Source organism: Strix aluco, chromosome 3 (genome assembly GCF_031877795.1).
Source record: "Strix aluco isolate bStrAlu1 chromosome 3, bStrAlu1.hap1, whole genome shotgun sequence".
Taxonomy (NCBI): domain Eukaryota; kingdom Metazoa; phylum Chordata; class Aves; order Strigiformes; family Strigidae; genus Strix; species Strix aluco.
In genome coordinates this window covers 38,792,695-38,812,887 of record NC_133933.1, presented here as the reverse complement: position 1 = coordinate 38,812,887, position 20,193 = coordinate 38,792,695, and the positions used below count along the sequence as shown (strand labels likewise).

General features: G+C 47.0%; 1 protein-coding gene across 3 annotated transcripts; it reads right to left on the bottom strand.

Annotated features, from left to right (window-relative positions):
* Positions 1-60: 60 nt before the first annotated feature.
* Positions 61-13,913, bottom strand: CCDC167 (coiled-coil domain containing 167). 3 transcript variants are annotated; one of them, XM_074818139.1, is made up of 5 exons: positions 13,836-13,889; positions 9,916-10,056; positions 6,505-6,599; positions 3,094-3,146; positions 61-918 (listed from the first exon to the last, which is right to left on the bottom strand). In XM_074818139.1, the coding sequence occupies exons 1-5, from the start codon at positions 13,872-13,874 to the stop codon at positions 815-817; spliced, it is 432 nt and encodes a 143-aa protein (XP_074674240.1). In that variant the 5' UTR covers positions 13,875-13,889; the 3' UTR covers positions 61-814. The 3 variants fall into 3 exon arrangements, with proteins under 3 accessions (XP_074674240.1, XP_074674239.1, XP_074674241.1); XM_074818138.1 differs by lacking the exon at positions 13,836-13,889 and adding an exon at positions 10,616-11,706; XM_074818140.1 differs by lacking the exon at positions 9,916-10,056 and having other exon boundaries at positions 13,836-13,913.
* Between the last annotated feature and the right edge of the window lie 6,280 nt (positions 13,914-20,193).

The window sequence follows — 20,193 nt, the reverse complement described above, 5'->3', positions numbered from 1 at the left end:
AGAGGGTAGGATGAGAATAAAGCACACGTTATAAAACAGGAAAAAAAGAAAATCAGGAAGTTACATGGTCAAATTATTTTATTTAAAGCCCTGCAGAGGCTCTTCCATCCTTTGGAGTTGATAGTAAATTCTCTTCTGCAAGTGTTGATTCTTAGAGGCACAAAATGGCTACAAAGCTCTGATGCATCAGAGAGGTAGGTAGATTGTCTTAAAGCCCAAGCACCCAGATCTCAAGTTGGATGCTACCTGCTTGCAGAAAAAGATACACCTACCTCCCATCTGGTTTTGTGGAGGTAGGATTCCTTTGGTCCTGTAAGTCAGTGTGGAGGAGGAAACATCTTTGTTTAGCTCAGCTCCGGGAACACGTGGAGTCTGTAGGTAACAATACCCAAGTTACTCTTTGATGCAAAGAGCCTGGTGTCCCTTCAAGCTTATGGCTGTCCCAGGAACCAAGAAGGCTGGGTTATGGCTGGGCAGAGAGCATCTGTCTGCAACCACAGAGGTCCTCTTCAAAACGGAGAACGTATTTCCTTCCTGCAACAGGCTGGATGGTCTTGACTGCATTTTGGGTAAGACAGCACCACCTTGAGCTCTGCTTGACCCAATTTCCAACTGCAAGTGTGCTGTGATTTCTGGTTTGTCTCCTGTCCCCCTCAATTCTCAGAGAAAAAGCTACAATGAGGCTTGGAGAGGATAAACAAGAACAGCAATTTGAAATGCTGATCCTCACCCTTGGGGGAGGCATGGTGGTGAGAGGAGGAAGAGTTCCTTGCAGGAGAGTCATTTGGTCAGCAGGGAGAATTCTTGAGTGCAATCACATCATCCACCAGGCGTAAATAAGAGCAATCAGCAACCCCATGGCCACAGCAAGGGCAGCATTCTTGCGATTTTCCTTACGAAGCACACTCAGTTCTTTCTCTAGGAAACAAACAAAAGCCTTGCCTGTGAGTGTTCTTCGTGTTGCAGCTACACCTCCTTTCAAAACTGTCTTAAAAACACAATGCTACCTTGGCCACAGGTGACTCTCTTGGGATCAGTACACAAAGCTGCCAACTGTAAGATGTGCTAAATAGGAAGTCAACTAACAGGAACCCTTCCATTTGTTAACTCTCATCCTGTCAATCTCACTAGCTGTGCCTGGGAACACTTCAGTGCCAGACCAGTTCCTGTCTGCAACTGACCTTTCTCTAGGACCCTACTAAGGACAAAATGAGTCATCATTCTAACTGCTTGTTCCCCAAGAGAATGAAGAAGACAGAGGGTGAAGAACTATTTTTATTATCTTCTAGACTAACAGCCTGGTACCTTTTCCTAGTGCTTAAATTTACTTAAATACAACTGTAGCCACCTTTGAATGTTGCAGAATCTGGGTTTCCTTGTGCCCCAGAAGGATGAATGTGGGACAGGTCTGAACCTGGACACTCATTCTGTTGGGGTCTACAGCTTTTTAGAGACAGGTCACTTTCCCTGGCCCGTTTACAGAAGAAGAGACACAGATGTAGAGAGAGGAAGGAAGTGCCTACTGAAAATATGAAGTCTTACTGCTCTCCATTTCTGTTCCATTCACTTTACCACTAGTTCTGTTCCACAAGGCTTGGCTGGATGGTATAGGCAAGAAGTGAGGCCTACAGCATTACGTGTCACATGGCCAACCAGCAATAATTATTTTGCAGGGCACAGTTGGGTGCAGGCTGTCTCCAGAGCCAGACTGCTCTTGCTGCTGAATTCAGCTGCAGTGACTGCACGGTTTACTGCCTCTACAGTTTGCACTAGCAGCCTCCAGCAGGAATGTCCTGGTGCTGCAGGCTCCCAAATGGGCTGGTATCAAAACAGGCTTTTAGCTGTTCTTTTGGCCCCCATTCTTCACATAGTACAAGCATTCTCATGCAACCACAGAGCAAACTGCTTGAATCTGCAAGGCTACAGAGAAGGTGGTAGGGGCAGGAGATCACATAACCCCAGGCACAGCAGTGCCAGCTTAAACTGATGGAATAATGCCATTGTCAGCAACTGCAGTTCATGGCCTCAAGTGTGTCAGCTGGAATAAGCAGAGATTTAATCAGAGGCCATAGCAGTGATCTAAAAAGACTGTGTGCACATGCACTGTCTGTTCTGTTCCAGAAGGAGCAGCCATCACCATTAGGTGAGGCTGTTGCTGCTCTCTGAGCAGCCTGTCGGATTGCTCTGTTGATGCTAGCTAGCAGCGATGGCTGACTACTGGGGAAAGGGTGGCAGCGATGTGCAGAGTCTTCTGCTGCCTCTACTGATAGGCCCTTAGGAACAGCTTTAAATCTGTTTAAAATAACTGTTAGTCTTCTGGAAACAGTCCTTTAACATGAGTTAAAATTTCAAACTTGCTGGCCGTTCCCCAGCTTTCAACTCTCCAAGCCTAAAAGAACACTCATGCTTCTTTCTTTCCCTTGTGTGAGCTCTGGTGCTTACACTGCTGCAGAGTGCTGTCAAGCAGTTAACACGCTGATCACTACCAGGAGCCTGAAGACATGCAAAGCAGCATCCCTAACAGGATGGTAGTATTGTCAAACCTGCGGTAGCTCAGAGAGACTCATTTTAACTGTCTACAGCAGGACTTGCAGTAAGGAAGGACCCTGGCTCTCTGGAATTGCAGGTGAATGCATCATCAGTGTGAATGGCTCCAGAAACTGATGCAGTGAGAACCCTCCCCAAGGAAGGTATACTTTGCTACACTCCAGATAGCACTTGCCAGCTTTCTTAGCAAGCCCCTATTAAAAAAAAAGGGGAAGGAAAAAAAAAAGGGGGGGGATGTTAAAAGCTACCCAAGTCAATCTGTTGGCTAAGATTATCTAAAGACCAGTAATTTGGGGTGTGTGAAAGGGACATCTTTCCCCCCTCATTAGCCGATGCTTATTTTTTTTCCCTATGATAGCACAGCTCAAGCAGGAGGATCCAGACTCCTATTATAATATGCTGACTAGCTTTCCCTCAGTCTAGCTCCCTTTGGTTGAACCTGAATTCAAAGGCAGAAGTCAGAGGTGGCAGGAGCTTGAAGACGAAGCTAAGCTGCAGCACTGATCCCATCCAGCCCAGAGGGACCATTTTTAATGAAGCTCTTACCATAGTTGTCAGCTTTGGTCATTAGTAAGTTTCTCTCTCTCTCCAGTGACTTTCTGTAATGAGAAGAGGAGTTCATTACCTGTGAGGCACAACACAGCCTATTTCTTTGCTTGTATGATAGAAGAGAGACTGTCCCACGGTCGGGGATATCTGCTCACAGAATGAGCTCCTCACCCTTCACTGTAGAGATGTGCCAGTTTAGAAACCCCTAGCTGTGCAAGAGAAGAGATGCAGCAGTTTTAGATTATTCTTTCCTTCCCGCAAACTGCTTCAGATCTGTCCTTTCAGGACAGTGTCAGGGTACACAAGCAGACTAGAAAGGGGTCTGTGTGTCAGAGAGCCCCCTACTCTGTTCCCCCAGGTGGGGCAGGAAGTGCTGCCCCAGCTATGGATGGGGCAGGGTCCCTGCACACTCTCTGCAGGATCCTGCCCTTCCAGCACATCTGGCTTAGTGCTCGAATGCTAATTCTTCTGACGAATTGAAGCTGGGATGCTTGTCAGAGGTAGCTAATTTACACAAAGTGGTCAACTCAAGGTAACAAGCTGAATCCAAGCCCAGTAACAATCTGTTATTAGACTGAAGACTCAGGATAATAACAGTAAAGAGTAAGTTAGACCAACCCAGCCCTTGTCTCAAACTGCACAAGATGATTAATTAATATACGGTTTAAAATATAAACGCAAAAGAAATTGCCTGAAAGCAGCAGCATTTCCATTACAGCAGTGAGGATGCGGTCACTCCTTTCAGACTGTGTGCATATAAATAAACACACACTAACAAATTATCTCCTGGTTCAGAGCAGACAGAGAAGGCAGCAAGTGTAACAGTTTGTTGTTCCCCTTGGGGCAGAGCAAGAACCTGTAGGAAGAAAGAGATCCAAATCTATGTGTACAGCTAGTTAAGTAAGGGATGACAAGAAAGCAAGCTACATCAGAGCAGCAGGAGAAGAAAGTGCTCTCAAAGGCAACTGGGGAAAGGCAATATGGAGTGCAGCCAGGAGGAAGTGAGAAGACAGATTTACCAACATGACTGAGCTGCTACTTAGAAACTTGCCTTGTGAAAACAGTCAAGGGAAGAGGCTTTGAGAAGAGACCTGAAGAAACCATGACAACTGAACTTCAAAATGGGAAAGCAGCACTCTCCTTTGTGTACTACTCACTGAATCGGTAATTTTGATCATGGTACCTTCCTCCAGGGTTTTTCAAATGGTCTGTATTAGGGCAACAGAATTTGTTTCCATCTCCATACAAGTTTATACTGGGTTTGCATGGCCAGGTTTTGGTAGCCAGGGAGCTACAGAGGTGGCTTCTGTGAGAAGCTGCTAGAAGCTTCCCCTGTGTTGACAGAGCCACCACTGGCCAAGGCTGAGCCCATCAGGGATGGTGGTAGCGCCTCTGTGATAATATATTTAAGAATGGGGGGGAAAAAAACTGTGCAAGGACACTACAGCCGGGGAGAGGAGTGAGAATGTGAGACACAACTCTGCAGACACCAAAGTCCGTGAACACGGAGGGGGAGGAGGTGCTCCAGGTGCCAGAGCAGAGATTCCCCTGCAGCCCGTGGTGCAGACCCTCGTGAGGCAGGCTGTGCCCTGTAGCCCATGGAGGTTAATGGGGAGCAGATCTCCACCTGCAGCCCATGGAGGACCCCACAGTGGAGCAGGTGGATGCCCAAAGGAGGCTGTGACACCATGGGAAGCCCACGCTGGAGCAGGCTCCTGGCAGGATCTATGGTCCTGTGGAGAGAGGAGCCCACTCTGGAGCAGGTTTGTTGGCAGGACTTGTGACCCCGAGGGGGACCCACGCTAGAGCAGTCTGTTCCTGAAGGACTGCATGCTGTGGGAGGGACCGACAATGGAGCAGTTCGTGAAGAACTGCGGCCTGTGGGAAGGACTCATGTTGGAGAAGTTCATGGAGGACTGTCTCCTGTGGGAGGGACCCCACGCTGGAGAAAAGGAAGAGTGTGAGGAGTCCTCCCCCTGAGGAGGCAGGAGGGGCAGAAACAACAGGTGATGAACTGACCACAACCCCCAGTCCCCATCCCCCTGCATTGCTGTGGTGGGAGGAGGTAGAGAAATCGAGAGTGAAGTTAAGCCCAGGAAGAAGGGAAGGGTGAGTGGAAGGTGTTTTAAGATTTGGTTTTATTTCTCATCCTACTCTGATTTGATTGGTAATAAATTAAATTCATTTTCCTAAGTTGAGTCTGTTTTGCCCATGATGGTAATTGGTGAGTGATCTCCCCACTGTTATGTCAACCTTTTGTTGTATTTTCTCTCCCCTGTCCAGTTGACGAGGGGGGTGATAGAGCAGCTTCAGTGGGTACCTGGCATCCAGCCAGAATCAACGCACCACAAAGTTGTAAAATTCAGAAAAGAAGCCAGAAATCCCTATTCCTCCATCTTTGCTCTAGGCCCTATATTTCAGAGAGAAATCATACAGATATATTCCATCCTGTCAAGTTACCACAGCTGTAGGTTTGGTTGTTGGCCACCTAAGTACCAGATAAAGAATACAGACAGTAAACATAAGAAGACTTTAGGCCTATAAAAGGACTGTTAAGATGAGGAGCTAGAGAGATGAGAGACAGGAGGAGACAGGAGCCTGTTGAAATATGGATGGGCATATAAAGTCCCAGTAAAGGGGATGTGGGCGGGGTGGGGTGGGGAGAGAGAGCGCACAAAACAGTAGGATGCTGATGACTAGAAGAATGTCCTCAAGCAGAGAGATTTGAGAATCAGCTGGGAGATCTAGGATCTCTCGCTTCATACTCTAGATAAATAGCAGGTTCTGCCTATGTCTGGTACAAAATCCAGGTCAAAGTCCTTGCTTGAATCCCAGCTCTAGAAACCTGCACCTGCCTCTTCTACATCAGTCACAGATTTCAGGGGGATTGTCCCTCTTCCCTTTACCAAGAAAAGCCAGTGTGTCACCGCATCCCTACATCCAGACACATCTGCAAAACAGGCACAAATAGAGTAATTTCCCTCAGCCCCTTTTACAGTTGCATCCCAGCCTGGTTTGGCCCTCAGCAGTAGTTGCTGCACATCTCCCCTGACTGAACTCGGGCAGCTTCAGCAAGGCCTGAGTAGCAGTGTGCAGTGAACCTTTGCCAGACTTATGGAGCTGTTTACTAGCAGGCCAGGAGCCAGCTCTGCAAATGAACTAGCAAGTTTCAGGCACTGCTTGGCTGGTTGTGGTGCAGGCTGGAGAGTGAGGCTGTTGATAAGATAAAGCTCTCTCCATGTGTCACTGAACTTCTCACCCTGGCAAGTTCCCCAGGTGAGCTCCAAGCTGGGGGAAGAGAGCCTTGTCATGGGGAACCACATGTTCCCATCCCTTCAAGAGCTACAGCAGGATGACAGCTAGCTGAAGTGCACAGCCACAGCTGTGAAACGAAGTGGTCATCAATACCTTCCTTCAGGGCTGAGCTTCTCTCTGCGCAGTTTAAGATCCACCTCTTCTATGCTCTGTCTGCAATGTGCCAGCTTCTCCTCCAGTCCATCAATCTGAAAAACACCATACCAGTCACCATCTTTTCCTCTCTCAGCTAAGATGGATCCATCCCCACTCAGATGGGAAGGGTGGCAGCTCAGCCACTCCACCTCCTTCCTCCCCAAATCAAGGGAGGAGCAGCCCCAGCTCTGTGTAGAGATCACAGCACAGAGGGCCCATCACCTCCCAGATCAGCCTGTATTATACCCCATGCAACAGTGACATTGTAATCCCAGACACAGCCAAGCCAGCTCTAACACTCCCACTTGTGTGGCTGGCCAGCACTTTTTTTTGCTAAGATCTGATCCTGTTCCAGCCTGTTCTAGTTTCTGTGCATGTGGGTCCACAAGCAAATATGTGATCTAAGGCAGCTTTATGCAATAAAAGAGGATAAAATAAGAGAGACTGGCCTTGGCCACAGCCTGAGGGGCAAGGTCTTGATTTAGTGCTATGAACAGATGCAGAAGTTCATGGGATGTGAATACAAAGCACCCTCAGCTGTCTGGTTGGGTGAAGAGGGGACAAAGGGGAAACCTACTATCTCTTTTACCCAGTTAGATCTACAACAGCAACAGCAGTCCGCACAGTATATTCAAGAGAGCATTCACCACTGCCTCCACACCTTTGACCTGCACCAAGTTTTGGCAGCAACATGTTCCCATGCAGAAAAACACTGGTCATCTCCTTGTGTCTCCTCATCCGATTTCCTAACAGCCACCCTCCTGTCTTCCTGAGGAGGGAGTACATGGGGGGGGGGGAAGTACAAGAGGTCTGATCTACTTGTGTGCAAATGGATTGCCCAGGAGGGAATCCTACCATGGACAACAGTTCTCCTGGGAATCATTCCGCTTTTCTGCCTGGCAAACAGAGTGTAGACATCTTTAGGAAAACTTTGTCTTTCAGGCTTGCTTCCAGCAGAGAAACAGTGGGACTAATCAGATAATATGAGCACAACATCCCAGCCTGAAAGAAAATGGCCTCAGTGGCCTGAGGTGGTAATGACCTCTCTTTTTAGCTACTTAGCACACTCCTGCTGTGTCTAGTTCTCCAAGCAAGGCCAAGGCCGGCTAGACAGCTCGCAGCACAGCCTCTCTGTGGTGGGAGCATTCACAAACCACAAGCTAAGAGGCAGCATGGTCCCAGCTAAAGTACCAAGGTGGAATGAGACACCAGCTGCCTGGACATCAGCCTCAGAGGTGGCCCAGGGCACAAACACTCCCATAAACAGTCATACAGGAAACAAAAATCAAAGGTAGTGATCCCTAATTATTGCTGCTTTGGGGATCAGCTCCATCCTGAGCTCATTAGCAATTTCACACCTTCTGCTCAGGAAAGGCAGGCAAGCATTATAAATAAGCAGGATGGGAGAAGAGGCTTGATGTAAAGGAGAGAACAAAGCAGACTGCAAAAAGGAGTTTAGTCAGTCAGGTGAATAGTCTCACTGTAAGGAGCACAGCAGAGCTGGGGAGGGGGTCGCATACAACAAGGCTCAAATAAATCTTTGCATCTTACCAGATAGCAATTTCAAAGTCCCTTGTTATCAGGCAATTCTGCTAGGGCTGTTGAGATGCCAAGCTCCCCAGAGGCACCTGCACAGCTCCCCCTGAGCCCAAGGGGAGCACCAAGGCACACCACCTGATCCCAGAGCACAGGGAATGGCGCTTCTGTGTTTGGCAATGCTTAGGTTTGCCTGCATGGGGACACGGATATTTTTGAAGCGTATTAGCTGAAAATGTGTTCAGTCAGGGCAAAGATAATTGCCCTCCTCCATATCCAGCTGTGCCAGTTAAGAATGTTAACTCCAGCTGCTCACCACTGTCATCCACTAGAGCTCTGTCAGCGAAATGCACTGCCCCAGTCTGCTTCAGGGCCAACCAAGAGCTTCAGCCAAGTCAGCTCTGACCACGCTTATCAGTAAGTTAATTTGTGTGCAGTAGTACTGAGTGCAGTAGAGTGGAGTGGGGTGTCGTCCGGTCTGATTTAAGAATGACCATCTCCCTCATCAGTTTGTACCATCTACAAAAGACTCTGTCTCTGCTCCCTTATCTGCTGGAAACCCTCACAGCAAGAGATACTTCAGCATGTGTTACCTGGCTCCTCCTTAGCCAGTAAATTTATTACAATGTAAGATGCCTTCCCTAGAAACATGTTTAAAAATCATGTGAAAGAATACAATTTAATGAGAGCTTTGGTTAGTCGTCTGCCAAGCCCACCACTAAATTATCCATGTCATTGCACTTCCTATCCTCTCCTCCAGAACTGCTCCTCCCGCTCAGTTTGCAGTTGCTCTCACTAGTATATTCTCTGCCCCTAGTTCCGTCATTTCACGAGACATACCAAGAGGATATTCTGCTCAACTTTGCCAATGCTTTTACTTTCTGCTGACTAAAAATCTCCAGATTCCACGTAATACTTTAAAAGTTTCAACTGGTTTTACTGCTCTTAAATCAAAACCAAAGTTTGGATCCCCTGCTGGAGAGCAATAATTTGCTAATAAACCACATGCCCAAGAATTGCACCATCAGCTTTGCTGAGCTGGGGGCACAAGGGACAGAAAATAATCAAAAAAAAGCAAGAAAGGAGGAACAGATTGCTGAATGAACAAAATATTTTTCCTCCAAAATCTCACTATTTCTTTTCTTCAGGCTAGTCTGGAGCGTTAGGGGTTGTAAGGAAGGACAAGAGCTAGGACTCCCAGATGTTAGTCATTCACTGTGCCTCAGTTTCCCTACTTATAAATTAGGACAATAATATCTGTCTTCTGGAGGTGGCTCATTTACACAAGGAGCCTCAGACGCTGACCCAATCTATGGGCAGAGCACTATCGTGGTTATGTCAGTGCTATTGCCTCACCTGGGATGTGAGACCTGTTTCTGCAAACTAGGAGTCACTCAATAGCTCAGCCATCCAAGTGACTTTTCACTGTAGGGCAAAGGAAAAAGAGAAATAGAAAATAAGCACAGGGACAAATCAGAGCAATGCCTGAGAATTACTGATTACTCTCTGGACTGCTGAGGAAACTCCCAGGGGGCCATAGCCTGTAAAGCTGTAGCACAAGAAAACTTGTAGAGCTCTGGCATAATTCCCTGCAGCAGCTCTCCAGGAGGGCAATCCTAGAAGCAAGAGCACACCTGAGCTTGTTGTGGATGGAAAGCTTTCCCTCCTACTAACTAATACATGAGGTGGTTAGCTGGGGTATGTACCTAGATTTATTGGTATCCCACATGAAAACAGCCAAGCTCGCTTAGCTGAACTATCACTGCACTGCCATGAAAAAGATAAGCTAGTGTGGAATCTCAGCGCAGTGGCTTATCAGTTGCAAAGACAAACCCCTGCTCCTTCCGGCTCTTCTTTCCATGGAGAGGATCCTCTGGGACAGAGCTGAAGTGCAGCATGCAGGAAGCTCATGTGACAACTCCTCAGGTTCACATGGCTGGCAGCAGGGACACAGGACTTCACTTGCAGCAACATCTGTAAGCAGTGTCAGTTAAAAGGGCCAAGTGAAACAGGTGCTTCACATCCAGGCAGCAGCTCAGGGCAGACAGAGCTGCCCTTCTGCTCTTCAAGAGCCACTCCAGAAAATGAAGTCTCAGCAGCTTTGGACTCACACAGGAATCTAAGACCAGATTGCCTCCCTTGCTCCACAAGGCACGACAAGACATTGAGCCATTTTTGTTGAATTCTGGCAACTCTCGCTCACAATCTGGAGACCTTTTTAAACCAGAGAGACCTGGAGCGGATTTCAATCCAAATGGACTTACATGCCTATTACAAATATCATTTGTTGGGACCATCTTGGGCAGGGAGCCCGAAATGGCTCACATTAAGGCAGAGACAAAGAAAGAAGGGAAAAAGAAGCAGCTTTGCTTACAGAGTTGAGCTGGATCCCTTTTAATAAATTTTGTAATGAATTAATAAAAGCTTTCTTTCCAGCAGAAAGGCTAAAAGCACTTTTCAAGAACTGGCATCCACCCTCCGCTTTTATGAATTCCCTAATTAAGATACTGGCAAAGAGCCATATCACACATACGTTGACATCCAACAGCGTTAGGTAATGAGGTTTTCGTCTTCTGACCCTCATAGAACAGATCAAAGCCAACTGAAGAGGTGGGGGTAAAGAAAAAACCTTCCCTGAGCAGTCTTCTCATGCCTTGTCACCCGCCAGCACACTTGAGCGGTTCTTTTCATAGAATTATTAGTCGTTCCTGCATCCACAAATTTGGCTGGATTATTAAAATCAGTCCAGCAGAGACAAGTTTTGTTTAAATTCATATGCTAACTTGCGGTCCATGGACACGTTTCCATTTTCACCACGCTCTTGGAATCATTTTGCATGCTGGCAAATCATTTCGGAGACGCTGTGCCCACAGCGTGCTCGGAAATATTTACCAGGCAAGCTACTACACAACAGAAGATGATCCACCAGCAAAGTCTAAGATAAATCCTGCAGATCAACCCTCTGTGTTGGTAAAGGAGAAAGGGCTGGATTCCACCTGCATCTCCTCCTTCAGCCTTGCAGAGACTATCCAGTTTGTCAGCCCACCCTGCCTCAGCTCAGGCCAGCGGCTTTGCAGGATAGCACGCAGACGTGACCACACGGTACCACCCACAGCTTTCTGAAAAATCCTGCAAGAACAGCTTTACTGAGTAAAGACTAGGTTGGCCTTTTGCGTATTCTTTATGCTCTCACACAGATGCTGCCTTGTCAGAAGCAGAAATACACGTAACAATACTTTCTCCAAACACACACTTGACATTTTGCAGCTCAGGCACTGTCTGAGTGCAGGGTGTTCTCTTTGCATTTAATAGCCCCACTTTTTTACTTCCATTAATTTTTTTCAGTTTTTGTCTGAACCACAAGTATTTTTTAAGGGTTACAACATCCTCTGGCAAGGAGATTCACAGCACAGCCACAGGTTATGTGAAGAACCAACTCCTCCTGTTTGTTCTGAGCTTGTCAGCTGCTAGTCTCATTTGATAACCCTAATTCTGTATTGACAGTGAATGTTTACTCTTTAAGTTACAAATAGCATGCAGAGAATATAGACCTATACCAGGTCCCTTGCAGTCATGTTTTCAAGCTTAAAAGAACCTAGTATGCTGAGTTGTTTCTTGCATAGAAGTTTTCCACACCTTTGATCATCCTTGTCACTCTCTTAAGCTCATTCCATTTTCACTATTTTGCCACAAAATGGACCAGTCTTCCCAGTTTCATTTCCCTGACAAGTTTCCTCAAGAAGGTTCTGTGCCGCTCAGCATTATCAATAGGGCTGCCTGTTGAAGGACCACAGAGCTACATGAAAAGAGAAGTGGCATGAGTTTAAACCACCACAACATTATGGAAATACATTTATATCGGTCTAAACCAGGTCATATCAATTACACCTGCAATTTGTAAGTGCAAGCTAATCTGATAAGTGTCCATATAGAAAATTGCATTCATTTAGCATCATGACTTCAGTTAAACAAGCATGACTCTGCCTAGATTAGGCCTTTCAAAGCTAGCCATGCATCATGTCATATTAAGACTCATTTGGAAAGTTTTCTTTACAGTCGTAACAGCTCAGAAGGTAAGACTGAACTGAATAAAAGTTTAAATTATTAAATCAATATCTTGGTTATCATGCATTCTGACACCTGAAACACAGCCCTCTTCCTCTGGCTTAAAGGCATTTTGTCTTCTTCCTCCCTAACTTCTATTCAGTACCTTTCTCATCACTGCAAGGGGGAAGAATTTTATCTTTTAGTGGTATCTTTGCATTGAGAGGTTAAGTTTTCATCTATGACACACTGAAGAGTAGTTCTACAATCCTTCTGAAAGTAGTATGTTCTATCATGACAACTTCTAAAAAAAAAATTAATAATCTAAAGCTACCACAAGTCCCCAAACACTTTGCAAGAATTTTCTGTGGCAGCTAAAATCAATCCTTTTTCATTCTGTGACCAGCAGGTCCCCGACAGGCTCACCCTTTTGGCCACCTCTCTTTTTTTAAGGTAGACCCTACCATCTCAACTCTCCTTGTCTGTCACATCTCAAACAGCAATCACCAAAAATTCATTATTTCAACTCTCCCTGCTAGGATCACTGAAGAGAAGCTTGGACAGTCAGCACACTGCCCTCTGGACTCCCTTTGGTAGTTGTATTTGGGTTAGAGTGCTCAGAAATGTCTGTTTCTCTAATGAAGGCCTAACTAGATGAAACAGACCAGAAAACTACTATAAACTGAACTCCCATTCATATGGCACAGTAGGACACACCTTTACCTTACAGGCTGATGAAGCACATGACAAGCTCAAGTGCTTTCCCTGGCCTTTCTACCCTAGCTATCTTGGTCTGTTGTACATATGCTCATCTGAAAGACTTCAGGATGGAGAAGCGACCAGTCCAGTGAGATTCACTGGATCGATTCTGCCCCATTTGTCAGGAAGGTTCAGGCTTTTGCTGTCCCCAAACTATTCACAACCCTGACTTGAACTCTTGGGCTCTCCACTGCCTCTCCAAGTCAGTCCAGATAGCACTGTTCAGTGCAGGACCCAAAACAAAATATGCTTCAGAGACCTTAACTAACATGTCTCAGTTTGTTAATACAAATATAAAGCTTAAACAAAGCTTACCAGCAGCCCTCCTGCTACTCAGGAGATTATGAAACACCCAAGCACAACAATAAAAAGGTAGCTTGAGAAGGAAGGCATACTTTTAAAAAACAGTCTTTCCCCCTTTTTGCTGTGATTTACAGGCACCTCTGCTAGTTTATTGCCGTGTTCCTCAAAAGCAGTGGCCTGCACCCCGCACACTGCTGGCTTTCACCACCAGTGTGGTGAAACACGCAGGCTGGGCTGCGCAGAGATTTGCTAGCGAGGGGCAAGAGCTTGCCACAGCACCCGCTATGGATGCACGCACTTGCTGCCTCTCCCCACACTGCCTCAAAGGCTCAGCAGGCGCAAGGGCACCAAACGCCATTGCTCAGTCAAAGGCCTGGCGCAGAGGAAGGGGCACTGAGCTCTCCGCCCGCGGGATAGCCCGGCACAAGCAGTCCTGCCTCGGCCCCCTCTGCTGCCATCGCAGATTAAGATGGCGTCCGGGCACAGCACCAGCCCTGCACAGCCTGGTCAGAGCGGCGGCCCTAAGCACCCATTGCCCCGGCCCTCCCTGACACCCACCGCTCTCCAGGGAGACGCTGCCGTGGCGCCTGAGCCTCACCTCAGCCCTGCCAAGCCCAGCCGTACCCCCACCGCCGCCCGCCCCTCACCTCCCGGGCCACGCTCAGCCCCTCTCGCTTCTTGCCCATGGTCCCCGGGCCGACCGTAGGCGCGCATGCGCGGGCTGCGCTCCGCGCCACCGCCCGAGAGCGGCCACATCTGCGCGGCTGCCGCCATCTTTGTGAGGGGCTGCGCTGTGGGGCGGCCGCCATCTTGGTGAGGGCGCTTCTGCTCGGCGCCCTTCGGCGAGGCCGCCCAAGCATGGCGGCGGCGCTGGCGGTGTGAACCCTTCTTATCGTGAACGCAGCCGAAGACATACGACAGGGTGGCTCGCGGCAGTCGGAGCAGTGCTGGCTGCTTTTGCCGGTCCTCCCCACAGCCAGCTCAGCCTGCTCCAGCGGTGGCAGATGAGGGATGGTTGAGGAAGGACTAGCAGGCTGGAAAGCCAAGGTGGGACCTCTTGGTCCCTCTCGGACCTGCCTTGACCTGCCCCTCCACACCTCAGAGACCCCTGCTCCCTCGGCGGGGAGGGTATTGGCAAGGGTCTCCAGTGTGTGGGCCTGTCAGAGGGCAAAACCAGACTGATCAGTTGGTTTTCCCCCAAGGGGAGCCAGCTCTATCCTTCGACCTTGCACACTGCTCAGGCCACTTCAGACCAGCTCTTGTATTGCTGGGTGTTGAGGCTCACCAAGGAAGAAAGCGATCTCTCAGAAAAGCAAGGCACCAACAGGACCGCTGTTATGCTGTGTGTTATGATTCCTGAGAACTTCAGGTTGTCCTTGGGACTTCCTTCCCAAATACTACCTTTATGCTAAAGCATCTGCAGGAAAAGCCAGCTGTTTGATCTACCAGGAGATAGCACTTTGTGCACACTAGCCAGTTTGTTGCAAGATCTAATCACAATGTTACATATGCATGGAAGCTTTTGTCCTGACCCAAGAAAGCTTTTTAGGAAACACTGCTATCTTGTATTACAAAAAAAAAAAAAAAAAAAAAAAAAAGCAAGAAACACCACTGAAATGCATCTGTCTTCAGGGTAGGACATGACTGCTACATGACAGAAAACAGCAGCTATTTGCCGACCAAAAGATGGAAGGCTGGGCAGCAGCAGCATTAGACACACAGACTGAATTTTCATTTTGGCTAAATACTCTCTGCTGACTGAAATTTTGCTAGGATGGCAGGAGTGCAGATGCCTGTCATACAAGGAGTGATAATACTAATACCCAATTAGTGTATTTCACTTTTCTTTTAAAAAAATACCCTACATTTTTACTACAGGAGGTGGCATGTGTTGGTAACTGCATCAGTCTCATTTTGTCTCTGGAGAAAATGAGAGATGGTTGTGCTTTTCTCTGCTTCCCAGTCTGGTACTTGAGTCTATGTTATGGAGCCTACACTGCTGAACCCAAAGGAGCCAGAACTCCCACCTCCACGGTGAGACACAGATAACTGCTTTCCAGGCAGAAGCAGCTCAGTCAGAAGGCAGTAAAGCAGCTGAGTAGGACCCAACCAGAAGCCCCGGGAAAGCACAGCACCAGGGGGAAGGAGAAAATGAAGAAGCAGGAGAATGTTATTTTTTCCCCTCTTAGACAGCAGACTTGCTTAGTGAGTGTAAATACAATTTTAAAATGCATAGAGGTTTGAAGAAAACCCATCTGTTATGGTTTGCAATGGGATGAAATAGCCATCAGTTCAACATATAGCATTTTCTCCTTTACAAAGGTGAGTATTGATTCAGAGGAGGACTGTCAATTCTCACATACGCACTTCTCTGAAGGTACACATACATATACCATTTTGCAGGCAGATGAGCGTGACCTCTGTTGTCACATCTTGTGGGAAGACAGAATAGGGGAACTGGTTCCTCCTCAAAAACAAGCCACCATTCACACCATTGCAAACAGCAGTTTTCAGTTCACCTGTTACTCCTCCTGGCCCTCCTGAATCCATCAAGCTGATAACCTCATTATGCCTGTCACCTGGTCTTGGGTCTCCTGGTTCTGCCCTCAGCTGGCACCCTCTCTTCAGCCTTTCCTATTACATCTGCATTTCCTTTGTAATGTCATTTAGGTCATCTACGTGCTTATGCAAGAAAGAAAAATGTTCCTTTTCCTCAGCAAATTCATAATCTTTCCCTTCTTGAAATATGAAGAATAGATCTGGAAGTTTTTCACACGCAATGACATCAGCTTCTGTATTTTAGATTATCCACAGACATGAGTGTAAATTTGAACTACTCCATATCAAGTGGCTGCTGACTGGCCACAAGCATATTTAAGCTGGAAATCAGAAGTTTCTAGCTGTGAGAGCAATCAAATTATGGAACACGCCTCCTGCCAGAGGGGTGAGAGGAAAATAATGAAATAGTTTTTAGTGAGCTCTTGAATGGGATGGTCTAACACAAAACCAGTAAGAGGAAGGCGCAGTATGTAATGATGTACGGGTGAACGCCAAATAACACATCCAGTAATGAGAGTGGTTAAGGCCCTGGTGAGACCCTGCTCAGAGTCTCTGATTAGGCTGACCTTACTGCGTTGGGGGTCACATTCCTTCAGCCAAAATGAGTGATGAAGTGATGTTAGAAAATACAAATTACACAAGTGTCAGTCTGAAAGGAGCATTCAGAAGTCACTCCATCTACATGCCCAGAGCAGGGTCAGATACACTTAGGACACCCAAGCAAGTGTTTGCTGTGCATGCCAGGGGTGCTACCACCTCCTTAGTACCTGTTACACTGCTCATTGACTGATAGCTGGGATGGCTTCCCTCGTCTTTGTAATCTAATTGAGCTTGTTTCATCTTGACCTATTGTCAGGAGACATGGGGAACAATTGACATGGGGAGCATCTTTCTTTTAACAACCTTATATATTTGATGTTCATTATCATGTTCCCTCTTCTGTTTTCTCCCTGCTAGACTCTCCTTTCAACCCTATATGTTTTACACCTTTTATACTGTTTGTTAACTTCCTCCAGTCCAAACCCAGACCAAGCCTCTCTTACTGAGCCTCTCTAACTTAGGGGTATTGAGAAAGCAAAAAATTACCTCCTTTGTCTTATAGGCAGTATACCCTAATAATACAGGCAAGAATGCAATTTGCCTTTTTATGCAATACCTTCACAAGGGTGATTCATATTTGGTTCGTGGTCCTGTAACTCCTCAATCTGTTTCCTCAGTGCTGTGGTCCAGCCAGCTGTTCCCTGTTTCTTTACTGGTACATTTATTTTTTTCCCCTTCTCAGTACAGTATTTTGCATCAGTTTTATGGAACTTTAGCTGGCTGATTGTGAGCCGTTTCTCCAATTTGTCAAAGTAATTTTTTTTTTCCTATCCTGCCTTCAGTCATGCAAGCTCTTCCAGAGTTGGGGCCAGCTATATCTTTTATAAACACATTATTTCATCACCTAAGTCACTGGGGAAAATAGTTGATAGATCTGACCAGGCACCCCTGGGACTGATCTCTGTAAGTCCTCCTCGTCTGACAGCAAACCACTGATAACTAGTTTCGAGCGCATACCTGTGACAAATATCATACAGGATTCTTTCAAAAAGCCCTGCTATCATCAGGATAGCCTGCATTGCTGGACCTGCTCTCCATTATTCCAGTTACTGTAGCAAAGAAAGTTAACCAGTTGGATGTGATTTGTTCTTGGCTTTCTCTTTGCTGGCTTTTTCTTATCACCTGATTATCTTTAAGTGATAACAAATTGATTATTTAATAATTTGCTCCACATTCATTGAGGAGATGAAAAGGTAATGACTGAGGGCTGAGGAATCAACATTTTCAAGAAGGTTTAGGGACACTTGCTGATTTTTATCAGGGCAGTGCTGACTTTGAGGGTAATTTAATAGAATAGACATTAAGTCTTCACCAGTAATTAAGTCTTTACTAGTAAATTAAACAATGCCAGGAAACGTTCCCAGAATACAAACTCAATCATCAGAATTAAGCGTCAGCACATCCCTGGCATGGTTTGGCTTGGTCCCACTAGGACTGTCCCTGACAATTTCCAGGCATGATTGGGGAGTTATCGGAGGCAGAGGACCATTCCCAATAGGCTTTTGCATGAGGTTACTCTGTTTCAGAGGTGAGGAGAGTTTAATAATATGGACGTGAGCCATTTGGTGCTAGTTTGTAGGATGTGTCTAGGAGAAAGTTCCTGGGCACTCCTGATTTACTACCTTCCTAACTCTTTTTGCCTCTCCATCTGCAAGATTCACTGTGCTTGGTAAGCACAAATGAATCAGTCCTCTGACAAGTCCAAGAGGAAGCTGAGGCCAGACATCTCACTTTATAGATGTGAAGAGTGAGGCTTTATCTGACCCAGACTCTGCAGCAAGTAAGTAGCTGGGCTAGCACTGAATCCAGGGGCCTGACCTCTTATCCTTGGCTATACCATGGGGAGCAGTCCTTTTTCCCCCAAGCATGTCCTTCCCCAGCCTGTCAGGCAATGCCTCATGATCCATGAGACAGGAGGGGACCTTCCAGGGACCTTCTGAGAACAGGTTTCCCCAGTGTAGCGGGTGTCCAGCTCTAGCCCAGTGCCATGTCTCCCCTCCCAGCCCTGCTGTACCAAATGCAGCTGGTCACTGGGATCTTAGAAGGAAGGAAGTCACTGCCCCATGTTAAGGGAGAAGCCTGTCTGCAGGGGAGAGCTGAGGTAAGAGGAAGCAAGACAAGTCTTCTTCTGTCTGTACATTTGCACCTGAGAAGAGATGGAGGGAAGCATCTTGCTGCTGAGGGCAGCCAAGGATGGGCAATCCCCGGGACAGGACGACTCCCAGCACAAAGGAATAAGCAGGAAATGTCACCAGGGGCAGAGATTGTGTGTTGACCTCCTGGAGGAAGAAAAATCTGAGTGCAAGGGAGGCACACAACAAGCTGAGGGGTGCTGTGAGCTAGAACTGAGCTATGGAGCTCTGTTTTTCTCCCAGTTCCCTCCTATAGGACCAACACATAAATTCCCTCCTTTCTCCTCAAACCCTGTAAGCAGGGATGAAAGTGCATCTTTGTGATGATGACCAGGGGACACAAATTCCAGTGCAGATGTGTCTGTCCCTAGCGGGGACAACTGCAGAATTAAATGCCACCATGGAACAGAAGAGCAACAGAAAACACTGTCAGATTTCTATAGGCTGAAAAATGCTTCTGTAGGGTGGGGTGGTTTTTTTCCTCTGGGAACATAAATACAGAGAAGCCAATGGACTGCATCTTCAGTTTGTGTGCATCATGTTCTCTGCTCCCACCTTGACTGGCTCCACACAGATTCTGGGAACAGCTTGAGATGATAGAATTAATTAAATGAAATTAATCAAAACAACCTACCCGGAGACAAAACTGGCATTGGTGAAATGCAGAGTTGGGCCAAGAAGAGATTCTGTAGCCAGGGCTGATGTCTGCCCTCATCAGTAGGTTCTGTTTAGATGAAATCCTGTGTCCTACATGTCTTGGTCAAACATGAGGGACTCTGAGGAGTTGTGTGCCTCATGCAAGATCATGATTGTCCATGCAGTGTAGTAATTGCAGTGGGAACAGATGGAGTCCTGCTTTTCACAGAGCCAGGCATAGCGTGTAATCATAGATCTCGCTTTGACGCTGCATGAAGCTGAACTCCAAATTGTGCTGTGTTACTGAGGAGGATGCAAGAGAACTGGAGCAATGGCTTTCAGAGATGTGATCTAAAAGGGATCCATGGGTCCAGTGGGTGCATCCCACTCTGCAAACCTGGGAACAGGGGTGCAGAGTTGCCCAAATGAATTTCTGAAAATTGGAGATTCCCCTCTGCTTTAGTCTCTGCCTGTTCCCCCGGGACACGTCAGCCCAAGTTTTCTTATGCTGGGTGCCAGTTTGGAGGCATTTTTTGGGGTCTGTCCCAGCCATTTATGTTCTATGTTTTATGAAAGCATTGCTGTCCTCCCAAAAACACGCTGCATCACCTCAAGGGTCTAAGAAGCTGTGTGGGCATAGTTCCTATCTATTGAGCAAGCATAAGAGCACAGTTACAAGAAGAAATATCTCATCGAGTGTGAAGTGCTCAGATATATTGTGGGGATGAATCCCTTATAAATATCTGAGAACAGAGAGAGAGACCCAAGCAGCTTTATGAAGTGCTGTGTTATTGGGGCCACAACCCCATGGCTGAGTTTATTCTGCAGCCAGCAGAGGTGCATCCATCACAGAGACGGGTGCCATGGTGCAGAGGCAGTAGAGGGTCCTGCTGGTTGCCCGGGAGGTCATGAGTTGCTGTGTATTTCTGAACCAGGGCATGGCTGAGTGGAACAGCGTGCCCTGCTTTTAACATTTGGGTCATATCAGGGGAGGGAAATGTGGCCGTTGCAGTTCCCCAGGACAAGTTTGCTTCTGACCTGCATGTGGGGTCTTGGAGAGTCTCTTGAGGAGACTCCC